Genomic DNA, 13,944 nt, shown 5'->3' on the forward strand with positions numbered 1-13,944 from the left:
TTTTTAAAAGTTACATCTTGACAAAGTACTATTTATTCTGAGAAACTGAAAACTTGATTTAGGCTTGGTTGTCTGGGATCAGCTGTCTTTACAACAATGACACGTTTTTTCTGTATATATAGAAATTTTTAATGCCTGGCATTGTCAAGGACCCTTGCACAGCTTGATTTGATATTTAGTTGTTAAACAAAGCTGACAAAACATGTAAGATAATATTGTTGTTTAAATGTGTGAACAAAAAATTGCACATTTCTTCTGTTTTACTTCCATTACCTTTGATGAAAGAAAAGGTAGAATGTTGGATTAGTGTAGGTAAGGTGTGAAATGTTAATTGTTAAGCCAACTGCGTCAAGCATAAATTAACCTCCACTGACAGACTAATCACTGTATTAAAATCTGACTGAGTGAATATCATGACCAAACCTAATCATGATGTGTTGAGTCTTTCTCAAAAACCACATGGCTTTTTTGAAATTAAAATGCAATGAGTTGCAATTTTGCCTGCCCAGCAAAATTAATTTTTGACAGTAACTCCATTTAAATTTGACAAGGGCCCCTTTAAAACTATGATTTACGAGACTGGCGTTAAGGCTATAATCAAGGCAAGTACCTGTAAACATGGGCAGGTCATTAAGAAACCATTTAGCACAATGTAAATCCCAGGCAGAAATGATTTACGGGCAGTGTGTGGCGATGTCTGGGGAGCAAGGCGGCTACCTGTGCGGTTTACTACTTACAGCATTGTGTGAAAGTAAACAAAACAGTGGTGATGGGAGCTGGGGAACAACAGATCTGGCAGCAGGACACTGATTGGGGATGTTGACCGTCCCCACTGGCCTTTTGCCCTTCCTGCTGTGGCCCCTGGCTTGTCCCCGACAGATACCCTGGGTCATTTCCTATGCACGCCAATGCACGCAGATATACACTCTTCCCAGTGGGTGTTTACAGCCACATGCTGATTCCTATTAATCTGCTTCTTGTCGGGACAGGGCGGAGGGAGGGTCCTGGTGGGTTTGTGTTGGACTGGGAGGCCGCAGAAGGTGGGTGAAACATTCACACACGCAACCTGAAAGGCCTGTCTGACAGATTGCGCCAGGCCTGGACTTCTTTTTACACTGAGCAGATGTGGTCTCCCACTTGTTTTCCTTAGTAATTATCCCTCATTAAGTGAAAGCATGTGCCAATCAAACAGCTTGAGAGCAAGAGCAGGGCCCGGGCCAGGGCAGAGAGAGAGAGAGAGAGAGAGAGAGAGAGAGGAGTGGAGGCAGAAAGACCTATAGCCTCATCTCCACAGCCTTTTGAAGCACAGTGTCAATTCGGAGTCATTACTAGATTAAAGGCGAGCCTTGCTGTGGAGCGGGAGAGCTGCAGCTGCTGCAGCACTGGCATTATTATGGCTCATTTGACTTTCTAGTGGCTACAAATTTGATGATTATCACATTTAACACTTGCCATGTTCAATTATAGCTTAATGTCATGCGGAGAACTTTCAGTCTTAAATATTTTTTGTCCTGTCATTGGTTGCATTAACATCATTGCATTCACTCTTGTGGAAATTATGAGGTGTTTCCAAAGAAATGGCGAATGATGTATTCAAGTGAATTGTCCTAGTAACAGTATTACACTTCATTTGACTTCTCAAGAATCTTTATTGTCGTTATGCAAGGCACAATGAAATTTTGTTCAGCAGCTCTTGGCTTAAGGCACACAGTAAGACACATAATATGGAAAAGGCACACCTAAAATATAATGAATAAATATAAAAATAGAATAAAAAAGTAATACAAAGTACCACCAAGAGCTTTAAAGCTTTAAAGCTTAATTCAAAGTATCTCACATATAAACATATGAACATCTAATCAAAGGACGTCCTCTGATGTAAGGCAGTTGCTGTACTGATGCCTTTCTAGTGAATATGACAGTCACTTTCCGCTTGTTTATTGGTCAATCAGTCTGTCATTTATATAGTTTTGTTTTTTTTTTGTTCCAAAAATCATGGGCAGTCCACCAGCCCACAAAACAGACATTTTTCCTGTGCATTTGCACACTTAAATTAGACAGATGGTCATACATAAGATTGAACAGGGATGCCCATGTCGCTCTGTTTCTGCTGAAGTGTAGGTAAGCCTGTGAAGTGGTTAACTAAGAATGGAAAAATGAGGAAAATGATCTTCAGTTCCTGAAAACCTTTTTACCGCACACTGAGTGAAAATCTGAGGGTTGCCAACTTTAAATTCCCTGATAGAAAATGATGGATTAAATCGATTTTTTTTTTTTTTTTTTTCCAAATCCATGTGTCCCATCATGCATTTCAGACAGTGACAAAAACACAAGTGGTTCTCACAACAAAAGGGGGCTGGGAAAAAAGAGACTTCTTCCCCCCAAAAAATAAGAGAGAAAAAACAGAAAAAAGAAAAACGAAGATATATGAAGTCTTCATGTCGATGAACTACCATTCATTTTCACTTTGTAGTCCTGCGAACCGTAGTGAAGTGTGATTGCATGTGACAGTTGCCGAGTCTGCCGGTTTATCATGATGGATACACCCTGCCACCGCGGTGGTGCTGCAGCACGTGCGCACACTCATGTACGCACACACGAATACACGGATAGAGAAACACACTGAAGTGGATTTGTGCAGGTATGCGTACCTGAACACAGACTCAGAAACCACACGTATGACCCAAATGTTACACATACTCCCACTACAGAGAGAAGATTACTTCAGGTTTTTGGTCAAATTGTGCATTTTCAGAAATGTCTTAACTTAATTACTTAATTTTTCATTCATTATAGTATTCTGAGCCACTGACCATTTTAGTTTAAGACCTTTCTGCCTCAGTCAAAATCTCTTTTAATTCTAGGAAACTTTTTTTGTTTTAGGTGTAGCTCATTTTTTGGAAAAGGGAAAACTAATAATTTACATCACCCCGGAGCTATTCCTGAATTGTGAGGATGCTATTTAATAAAAAGAGCTGTTTCAGAACTTTTCTTTTCACAGTTACTTGTGAAATGAAAAAAAAAAAAAACGACATCTTTGTGACAGATACGCTATCGTAATTTAGCATTTGTATCTCTTTCGCGTACATCTTTTCATCGTTACTTCACATCCAAATAATGTATCTCTTGTCATTTACATTCCTAACAAATGCAAGGTCGCTTATACAGAGCAGTAACGCATAAAAGGACTACAAGAAGACCTCTCTCTTTTTCTTTCTCTTTCTTTGTCTCTCTCCCTCACACACACACGCACCTTCATGGACACACATCTCACACATTCACCTACACACTTCTTGATCTTGACACATGCCATTAACCTCAACTCGGCTCACCTCAGCTGGGAAACAGGAGAGCAAGTGCATCCCATAATGGTACCTGGAGCAATCTTTTTCCTGTTTTGTGCCCAAAAGCAACTTGTTCAGACTTTGCATATTGCATCCATTTGTCATTGTTAGTCAAGGGCACTGCAACAGTCTTGTCGGCGGTGCAACGTTAGGCATTCTGTTCCAGTGTTGCTGTGTATGCGTAAGGTGTGCGTGCGCGTATGCGCGGGCACGCATGCATCCGTCCGTCAGGTGATTCAGTTTTTTTTTTCCATGCCTACGAATGTATGTATATGAAGAAGCGAACACACTGTACATCGGCTCAGAAAGAATACACCAAGGGTAAACTTTCACTGTTTCCTAAGCAAAGTGTACAGTCTTTCATGCAATATACATCGTTCACATGTTCGGCACAATTGGATAGGTAAATGGTAAGCTGAGGCTCTGTTGGCTAAATTTCTCACTCACCACCACAGAAAGTCTAGTTTGATTCCTGAAAACTGAACCTTTGACTGTGTTGTGTGTCTCCAAGAGCAAACTTAATGTTTGCAGGTGTGAAGCCGTTGGGGGTTTGGTGTCTTGGGGGTCATAGTGTCTGATATACCTTAACAGAGAAGCTCCTCACTTCCAGGTGAAGAAAGGATATTACTTGTTCACCCTTTGCATTAAAGGCCAGCACAGTGTGAGGAAAATCTGCTATGTGTTATGACATGTTTATTATTACATGTTCAGTATCGCAACAACCGATTTGACTTGTGATATAAACAAATATTGAAGTGTGAAGAATACTGAAGTGCAAAATATAAACAATGAAAGTTGTCATAAATTGTCTATTTTGTGCACCGAGGATGCAAATAGATTGTTGCATATTGCATTATATGAAAGTGTGGCATTTGCTGAAGAATTTTTAATAGTAGAAAATGTAGTTTTACAAGTGGAAGATTTCATAAATTCATAATTCATAGGGGATATTAGGAGATTCTAGAGAAAGATACACTGTTTTTAGTTATTGTATTATGTGTGTACTGTTTTTTTTTTGGGGGGGGGCTACATATATGTACTCATGTATGCATCTTTTTAAAAGGCTGGCTTTTCACATATGATTGTGTGCTGCCTTTCCATGTAAGGCTGTGTAGGTCTGTGCAAACATGTAGTAGGAGGTTTATCTGCATGTGTGTAACTTTAGGTAGTGGGGAGTGTACACACAGGTTTTGTTTGTGTGCAACTGTGCTTGTGTATGTGTACATGTGTTTTTGTCTTAGCCCATATTTGGACACAAATATTTGGACTTTCCAACCGGTTGTGACGTGAGCGAATGAGCAGCAAGTTGTAAGGTGTGCAGTACAAGTATGTATTGGACACGTATTAAAATGCGTATCACTGATATCTATCTGTGTGTGTACCATGCGTATGTCAGTGTCAGTAACTTGAACGTGTGGAAGTGCATGCAAGTGTGTGTCCACACGTGCGTGTCCATGTGTACAGTTCCTATAAACCAAACCCAGTCCCCAGCTGCTGCTTCTCAGGAGTTATTCTTTGCCAGCATTTTTTTCCTTGCTGCCGGTGGAAAACTATGCAGTTAGAAAACACTCTGTGAGATTGACAGCGGGATCACATACAATTTGACAAGGGGGCGCCACAGAAAAGCCCGCTGGATACCTAAGTATTTTTAATTAAACAGCTATCTGCACTGGCAGTGCGCTTTCCTTCACCAGTTCAAAGACTTCTGCTTTGACCCATGTGTTAAAAGTTTGTATCAGTTTTCCACGACTGTGTTTTGCTTGGCGCCTAACACACGCAACACCAAATTCTCTTGTTTAAAAGCTAGTTTGTTTACACTTCACTCTCTTTTCTCCCCCCCCACCCCATTACATTACCACATGTGTGCTGTGTGATCAGGTTCAGGGTGTAGTTACCCACTCCCAACAGGCTCGTTTTGTGTGAACGCCTTGGAAAAAAAAAAACCCAAAAAACATTTTTATTAGCAAACACCCATGTCGTCTCGTCACTCCCCTGCCTCATTCGGGTGTATTTACACATTAAAACAAGTTAAACAGAGTGCTCATCTGTTACTTGGGCGCTTCATCAATAACATTTGTCCGTCTGATGTAAAATCGATATGACATACACTGACACAATGCCAGAGCAACAGCAAATGTGCCATCATTTGTCATCGACTGGCAATAAAGATATGTCAGAATTGATTTTAGTCCCTCCCTCCTTCCCTCTCTCTCTCTCTCTCACTCACTCTCTCTCTATCTCTCTCTCTGTCTACCCCCACCCAGCTCTTTTGCAGTAGCAATAATATAAAAAAATAGATGAATGTTATTATGGCTGAGGCATGGCCTGCCTTGCCAAACTCAATTAATAGTGGAACAAGGGACTTTAATGATTTGAGGGCCTGCGTATTAGGTTTTCACTGAAATGCCCTGGCAGAGATGTTAAAAAAGAAAAGAAGAGGGATGCATGGGCGGATGGATGGATGGATGGATGAGTTGTCTGTTCTCTGGCAGGAAATATTTTGTTTTGGGCTTGTAGTCTTTTTGTTGTCCACTTAATTCTGTTTCTGGGCTGCCAGAATCTTTTCTGCTAAGTGAAAGTAAACAAACAAACAAAAAACAAGTATGTGTGATATGTATGTATGTGTGATGTGTATGTGTTTTAATGTAATTTATTTATTTTACTTTTTATGTTATTTTTATCTGTTGGATAGAAGACCCTGAAGACCAGTTCTATCCAATGTTTACCAAACTGACAAACTGATAGAAGTTCAGTATTTTTATTATCTATTTAAAATAAATAATAAAGAATGTATTGGTATGTTTTAACCTTTAAAAACAGGTGAAAACTGCATTAAAACAATCAGGATGTAATTCAAACTATCAAATTGTCAAAAAAAAATGCAAATACAGGAAATAGCACCAAGAGTGAGCTTTAGAAATCTTCACTAGTGTGCGTCATCTGTGCATCAAGTGATGCATTTATTTATTTCTGGCCATTTCGGGTGTTGCTTTTTTTCCCCCCCTTGTACATACAGTTACTGTACAGTTTCTTGTGGCTCTATAGTACATGTGTGTGTGCTCTACACTGTCTGCCGTGTGTACGTTTGTGTGTTGGATTTGCCATCGCGGTTTGTTGCCGCTGGGTTGTGTGTACCCAAGTTGCGCCAGTGGTAGCGAGCAACATCTGTTTCGGGGTTGTTGTTCCTCTTGGCTGCTTTTCAATTGGATTTCCTCAAGCAGGGCCAAAAGCTGTCACCTCTGCCAGGCTCTGTTAGCAATCACCGCCGGCCCCTATATTAAGTAGGTGGTTCAGGGCTAAGCTAATAACTCTCCCTCCTCTCCTGAGCCATCACACACTTGCACTGGTGTTGCTGCCGGCCTCAGTGTGCCCTGTTTGTGTGTGTGTGTGTTCACACAATCTCACTTTTCCTCTGTAGCTATAGGCCCTGTGGAGGTAGGCTAGCTTGGGGGTCCCCTCCTCAATGTGACAGCGCAACTGACTGGATGTGTGTATGTGTGGGAAAGAAACAGGAAGAGTTCTTATAGCACTTTTCACATAATAACTGATCCACTTTCCAAAATAATGTACAACAGGATGGAAACAGGAAGAAGACTTTGAAACCAACCCCTCCCTCACACTCAGACTATATGCTGTAAAGCCTCATTGTGAGAACCAATTAGAGACTTTCATGATACTGCATGGACATTATGGGCTGTGCTTTTGCAGATAATGCCAGTTTGGCAGCATTGTACGTATTTGTTTGCCATTGTACGTATTTGAATGCACAAATTTGGGATTCAAATTAAATGTGAATCAAAGATGAATCCAATTCAGAATATTCGTGGTTTGCAGATTACACAGTTTAACTTGTGATCAGTTTTCAGACTCCACTCCGTGTGCAATATGCCATTATTTTCAGTTTTCTGTGTGGATTTACTTATTGTGTTTGGGCATTGATATACACGTTCATATTTATTTGACCAGCATGGCATTGCATCAGTCTTTCTTGAGCGTTTATATGGTCAATCATGACTTCAATTCACTTGGGTCTTAAAGATCTGGTGGACTAAATATAAAGTTACAGCGAGTCCTTCTATGTTTGGTTTGTATTTTGATTTTCCATTTTGAAAACATCATATTGTCCTACCTCTGCTCGAGTTGACCAGAGCTGAGTTTGGTGTTAAAGCTTTTATTGGGAGGTGTTTACTTCATCAAACTGACAGAGTGGCACGCTGCCCGTCTACCTGCCTATCTGTCTGCCTTTGTGTCTTATTGCCAATTTCTCTGGCCAGCTGGAGCAGTTACACAGAGCTGGATTTGAACTCAGGACCTGCAAAGTATCAACTCCCTGTTTCACAGGTTTGACAGACACTTTGATTTGACATGCCATGAGCAGTTAAAGTGAAAGTTATGTATACATGTTAATTAAACTGTTTATGCGTGGAGGGGTCAGAGACATTAGCAAGCCCCAGCGCAAAAGTGTGAATTTCTTTTCTTTTTCCCCCATCACAGCGTTTTAACCTCTTCTGTCTCTCATTTCTGTAATGATTACCAGGTGCAAGGGCAGAATTTTTCCTCCCCTTTTTTGCCAAGTGGGAATGCAGATAGCTCTATTTGTGAAAAGTGTCTCTGTGTGTTTGAATTTAGGCTGAGATATTTGACATCAGCTCCAGCTTGTTAGAATAGCTCCCATTTTTGGCATTGGCTGACACTGAAGCCTGGAATTCTCTGAAAGGAGGTTGTGGTCTTCAGCTATTTAAAAGAATGCTGTCGGTCCAATTGAAAGATTTCATTTGTGAAAATTATATCTGTTTTGATTTTTGATGTACGTTTAGACAAGTATAAATCATTTTTGACACTGAGCAATGGCACTGACTGAAATTCTCTTCAGAGCTGTGTGGAACGTGTGGTTTACAGTTACTCTAATGACAGTAACCAAATCCAGCTATCTCATTTGTGAAAGGTTTCTGTTTTTTATTTAGATATGAAACACTTGCATGGAATGCAACCTGCTCCAGCAGCCAAACTCTTCTGAATTAAGGTTTTTAGTCTTTGTGCTTGTCCAAGAGCAGCTTAGTGTATGCAAAGCGTTGACATGATGGCCCCAATTCTGACATTGTGTGTTTGTAAAGGCTGAATTTATTTCTCTTAAGAGACAATGTAAAGCTCAAGGTTTCAAAAGACTGTGCTTGTGTTTTTGAGTGTTTTCTCATTACTGCAAACCGCTAAACAAAACACATTGAGGATGAGCAGATTATTAAATTTATATCAGACAGACTTCTACAGCTTCATGGACGTGGAAAGTAATCATTGAGCTTTGACAGGACAGTCACAATATGCAGCATAATGTAAATAGAAACTTAGATTACATGTACGTACATTACATGGATGTCTGGCAGAAGCAGCATGGATACATATCCGAACAGGCCAACCTTTCATTAATTGGCCAAAAGCGTACAGATTTAAGGGCTGTTATAAATGTAGGCCTCAGTCTTGTTGAAAAATAAAAAAATAGTGTTTCAGTTACTATCTTACATTACTTTGTTGAAAAGGAAGAGATCCTGTTGGATGTGACAGTAGTTGGCGACAGGCCTGACATGACGGACCAACACAGACTTTCGAGGTTGTTTCAACTTGCCATATTTGCAGTATTGTTGCACTTGTGCAAACTTTGCGTTGGATGCTTCGTGTGCATGGGTTCGGGGAGACAAATCAAACAAATCTATATGGATCCACATCCGGGTCAGTGATTAGCTTTCCAAGCTAAAGAGCAGCTTCAACAACAGACTCATTCAACCCCGCTGCTCTAAGGAACGATACAGGAAATCGTTCCTACCTACTGCCATCAGACTTTATAACTCATCTACCTCTGTCAGAGCCATGATTACACACCTGGACTAAATCTACCTCTCACCTTTTTGGACTCTGATAAAATGGTATATTCTGATACCGTTTTTACTATTATTTATTTTCATACAAGTGCCCTTCAGTGTATTTTATTCTATTTTTATACCCAGTATTTTGTGTCATTGTGTGTTTTACTGTATTGAAGTATACCGGACTGCTATGACAAACTAATTTCCCCTCGGGATGAATAAAGTCATCTATCTATCCATCTATCTATCCATCTATCTATCCAACTGACCTAATCACCCAGCATATTCATTCATATACTCAAGGTTTGTTTACATGTGTGGAGCTAACTTTCACTGCAGTTAAACTTTCTTCTGAATTCAAAAAATAAATGCAATGATTATGGACTATTAAGAGGACGACCATGAGTCATTTCACTCATGGAAATGGAAAGTCAAAAAATGGAGGTTGAAGGCAACAGGACTGTCCCAAAAGACACATACCTTAGGAGTGTTCCTGCATTGACTGCTCTTCATAGCCAACTAAGGAAACTTTTGCTGCAGGGTGTGTGTCTAGTCAGACGTGGAAAATAGATGTGTCAAGAGATGAGTGATCCCAGCTGTGTAACTACAACAAATTAATTTGCAGTGCTTAAAAGTTGTCACCCTGCAGACTTGCTTTCACTTCCCCAAAATCTGGAACTGGAGAAAAACTGAGGTTGGCTGGACCAAATGGTCAGCTTTCCATACAGTAAGAAAGAGCAAATACAACACTAAAATACTATGCGAGGGGTTTCGCATTGTATTTTAGGGTTTCCCACCAGTAATAAATTCTGTTCTACATTGGTTAAACATTTTCCTCAGCCCATCATGATCCAAACTTTCAATGGTAGCTGAAAGTTGTTTTCGCAAAGTTAGACATAATGGCCATTTCGAGCAGATTCTTTCTCTGTTTGCTTTTCATCTGAGTCAAGTTTTTGAGATTATTCATGTACAAACACGTTTGTAGGTGGCTCGCACATCTTGCACCAATATCTTGTCTTGCACCAGTGCTCGTTTCCTCAGTTCTTTAGAACGGAGGTGGTGAGAGCAAATGAGCACGACCCATAGATGACACAAAAGTCATCATTCCTCTCATCATTGTACCTCACTTTTATCCCCCTCCTCAAACAAAAAGGAGCGCAATGCTGACAGCAGCAATAGTTTCCCTGCCAGTCGTTCTCTCCTTGCCAAGACACTGCCCTCCCTCCTTAATCATAGTTTTCATATCTTTACATAGAAAATTTGTTTCCCAAGGACAGTGCCATAAACTTGCTACTTTCTGAGCTTTTTACTTGCCAGTTCTGCACTCCGTGACTTTACACGTTCAGGAGGTTGATGGAGATGGGGAAATAGGAGTGCTGAAAGGTAATGCAGTGAGGTAAAGGCAGAAGCAACATATGCTGAGAATTTGTAATCATTTGTGACACAGAAGGAAAAGTGGTGCGACTAACATTGTGGATGTGCATTTGTTGGCACTGCAGTAGAGTGTAAGGAAGAGCGTGTAACGTGATGGAAAGTAAAATGAATTTCTCATGATTTTCACTATATATATATATATATATATATATATTTATTTTATAATAGGGTATTTTTAGATGTTGCCACAACAGTGTGCCCACTGTCAAAATAAGGCCTATATTGTGTGTGCTGTCAAAGCTTGTGCCTGATATGAAGGATTTAACAAACGTTTATCAATGTTCACAGCCAAGTTTGGTGGACCTGAGCAACGATAAAGTTTGTTAGGCCTGACACTCTTTTTTTTGCCAGAGTATGAGAATCAGGAAACAAACAATGGGGGAGATTTGCCCGTTTAGAGTGTTTGAATATCTCGTCTGTTTTGGTGTCTCTTTATTTGACTCTCTAACTCTGGTGACACAAGATAACTTATTTTTTCTACAAGTATACATTAATGAAATTTGCTGAAATTACCAGTTTGACTTAAACTATTATCCAGCAGAGTAATACTTAATACTATTCTATACTATAATAATAATAATTGGATGAATGTCTTGAAAAATGATGGATAACCTCTGTTATAGCATGGACATTGAAATCATGCTTGAAGAAGTCGAACCAGTTGAACTTTCTGGACGTACACATTGCAGTTTACGCTAAAATTCACAGACTCGCTTTGAACAGTCAGTGCTCTTAGTTGATGCTTTTAGGAAGAGTGAGGTACAAAGACAGCAGAGGAAGAATGTGGTAGAAAACATCACAATCCACCAGTACTAAACAGTACAAGGATTAGAACCACAGCGCCTGGTTTAGTAGAACTGACTTAGAATTTGTGTAAAGTAAATCAACATCTGACTTGTGTTTGTTCTTTCTGCTTTCTCAGACAAAGCTCTCAGTATGTGATAAGAAGGAACATCCTCGTTAATTTAAACAAGCGCTGTTTTCTGTCTTGTATTGCACCATAGTACATCTCTCTTGGGTGATAATTCTTTTGGTCAAACACAGTGTTTGTTGGCTTTAACTTTTTAAACATACAATTGTTCCCTAATTAGCTGGATGCTAATTAATTTATGCTCCCCTGTTTGATGTACACTATAGCAATACTTTGAAAGCAACTGCGTTGATTTTTTGCATAAATTTGTAGCATTTGCCGCTGAGTTCAAAAGAAACAGGACTGGGTTTAGAAAAGCACACATGCATTTAAATAATGCGCCCCATTTTTTGTCTCTGTTTGTTTTTAGGAGGGAATATTAATGAATTAACATTTTAAACAATCTATCATTATTGTTGTGCTGCCACTTATTTTTAACTCAATTATATTTTAATAGATCATTTTTCCTAATGTGCACAGTATGTTCTCTCCACTTTGTTCACTACACAACAAAAGATTAATTACAAATAAGAGGAATGATCAAAAACATGATAATCAAATTGCAACAATGAGTTAGAAATTGCAATTCTAATGCAATACAATAGGGTACGCGTTTCAGACTAACCACCCACTGTCTGTTATTGTATGTGTGTGTGCTTGTGTGCATATGCACATGACAGTAGTATTCTATGCTAACAGTTGGAAATTGGAGCAGATATGATAATATGCCACTAACATGTCATGTTCCTTGTATACTTGACTGTCATAGCTTTCTCATCAATTTTTTTTTTCACTTAAGAAAAATCCTTTGTATGTAGCCTTTGCAGTCAAAACATCATGTTACATGGTGATTGTTCTTTTGTACTACCATCCTCTGTAACCGAACAATTGGAACTGTGAGTGAATTGGAGAATGGAATTGAAACACAAGAGTTAAAGGGTGAATCAGAAGATGAATTGATGAGGAATGTCAAAATCCAGTTGCATTTTGCAAGCGCTGGTATTGGAAAGCAATCCTGATGGTCATGTTGTGCTCTAGAGCAGATTAGTTTTTTTTCTTAAATGAATAACATTCTACATAGTTTTTATTGTATCCAACATTACATGTAATTGAAAACAAGAGGTTCCCAAGTACAATTGCAGGTCTCAGAGCTCTTGTTATGCCTCTTGTCTTCAGCTTGTCAGAGACCAGCAGAATTGTCAGTTTAAATAGGATGGATGTACTAAGGTGTCACCTGACAGCCAAACAGGGCAGTTTAGTCCCTGGAGGACAGGAGAGCGACCAGTAGGAGGTGAATGGTCAGTAGCTTGGGCTAGAGGTCGTCATTGTCGGCCATCGTCGGCCTGTCACTCTGTATGGACCACCAAATCATGCTGTCAATGGTGATGCATTGAGATCTCCCTCTGGCAAAAATTGGATGTTCCAAACTCAGCTTGATTGATGCATTGACCAGGTTGTGCCCGTCTGTCCTCAAGATACATCCTTACCTTCCTTTAAAGATGAACCATCACAGGCACACTCTGAGCAGTGAAAGGGAAAAGATGTACTTTTAAAAGTTTTCTTTGTGTATGATGGGGCCCACATTGATGTACTGTTGGCTGTACTGTATCTATCAGCCTTGAAATTTATAGGTTTTTACCTGCCTTTTTCATTTTTCTTTTCGTTACATGCTTTTGTGGCGCAGTTCAATCTGTGTTCTGAGAATGTTGTTCTCCCTGTTTCCTTTGAGGCAACAGTATTACATTATGGCCCGAAGGCGAATGCACAGCTTGTACATTCAGTGGATGCCACAAAATATCTGTTTTTCTGTGACCAAAAGTGCAGCCTTTATGCATCCAAGGGCATGGCATTCTTGGGCCCTTTGTCGATGAACACAGACTGAACATAGGCACTTGAGATTTTCTATTTCGATAAAGCTGTGTGGGACCTTGGGTTTGAGCCTTTGATGACTTAGTGGGGGCTGGAACGAAGAGCACAAGTATTGTAGACAAAACATACGGAAGCTGAGCCTTACGGAGGTGGCCCACTTTGGAGAAGTTGTACTCTTTCAAGTCCTGCTTCTCCTCTCATTACTTTTCTCCACACTCTGTTTAAGCTCTGCCTATCTTGGATCGAGTACGAATGCGCCTAACCCGTATATGTCGCTCCACTCATTACTTTTGATCTTTTGTTTTTTACCAGAGGATAAGAGAGAAAACAACTGTAACAACTTTGTCCTCCTCTTTCTCTCGCTCTCTCTTTCTCTTTCTCTCTCTCTCTCTCTCTCTCTCTCGTTCTTTGTCTGTGTTCGCAGGGCCTGTTCATCTTCCTGATATATGGGGTGTACAACACAGAGGTAAGTCTGCATTGTGTCTCAAGGCTGTCGGAGTGAATGAGAGAAATGACAAGTTTCTGATGG

The 13,944-nt window shown here is 39.9% G+C and overlaps 1 protein-coding gene across 3 annotated transcripts in view; it reads left to right on the plus strand.

Moving 5' to 3' along the window:
- The window catches only part of LOC124061069 (adhesion G-protein coupled receptor D2), an 82,440-nt gene that overhangs the window by 26,155 nt on the left and 42,341 nt on the right, over positions 1 to 13,944 (plus strand). For all 3 annotated transcript variants that reach the window (XM_046392596.1, XM_046392598.1, XM_046392597.1), the window contains one exon: positions 13,840 to 13,881. In XM_046392596.1, the coding sequence (XP_046248552.1) occupies positions 13,840 to 13,881 (42 nt within the window). The remainder of the gene's footprint in view (positions 1 to 13,839; positions 13,882 to 13,944) is intronic.

This window comes from Scatophagus argus, chromosome 6 (genome assembly GCF_020382885.2).
Source record: "Scatophagus argus isolate fScaArg1 chromosome 6, fScaArg1.pri, whole genome shotgun sequence".
Taxonomy (NCBI): domain Eukaryota; kingdom Metazoa; phylum Chordata; class Actinopteri; family Scatophagidae; genus Scatophagus; species Scatophagus argus.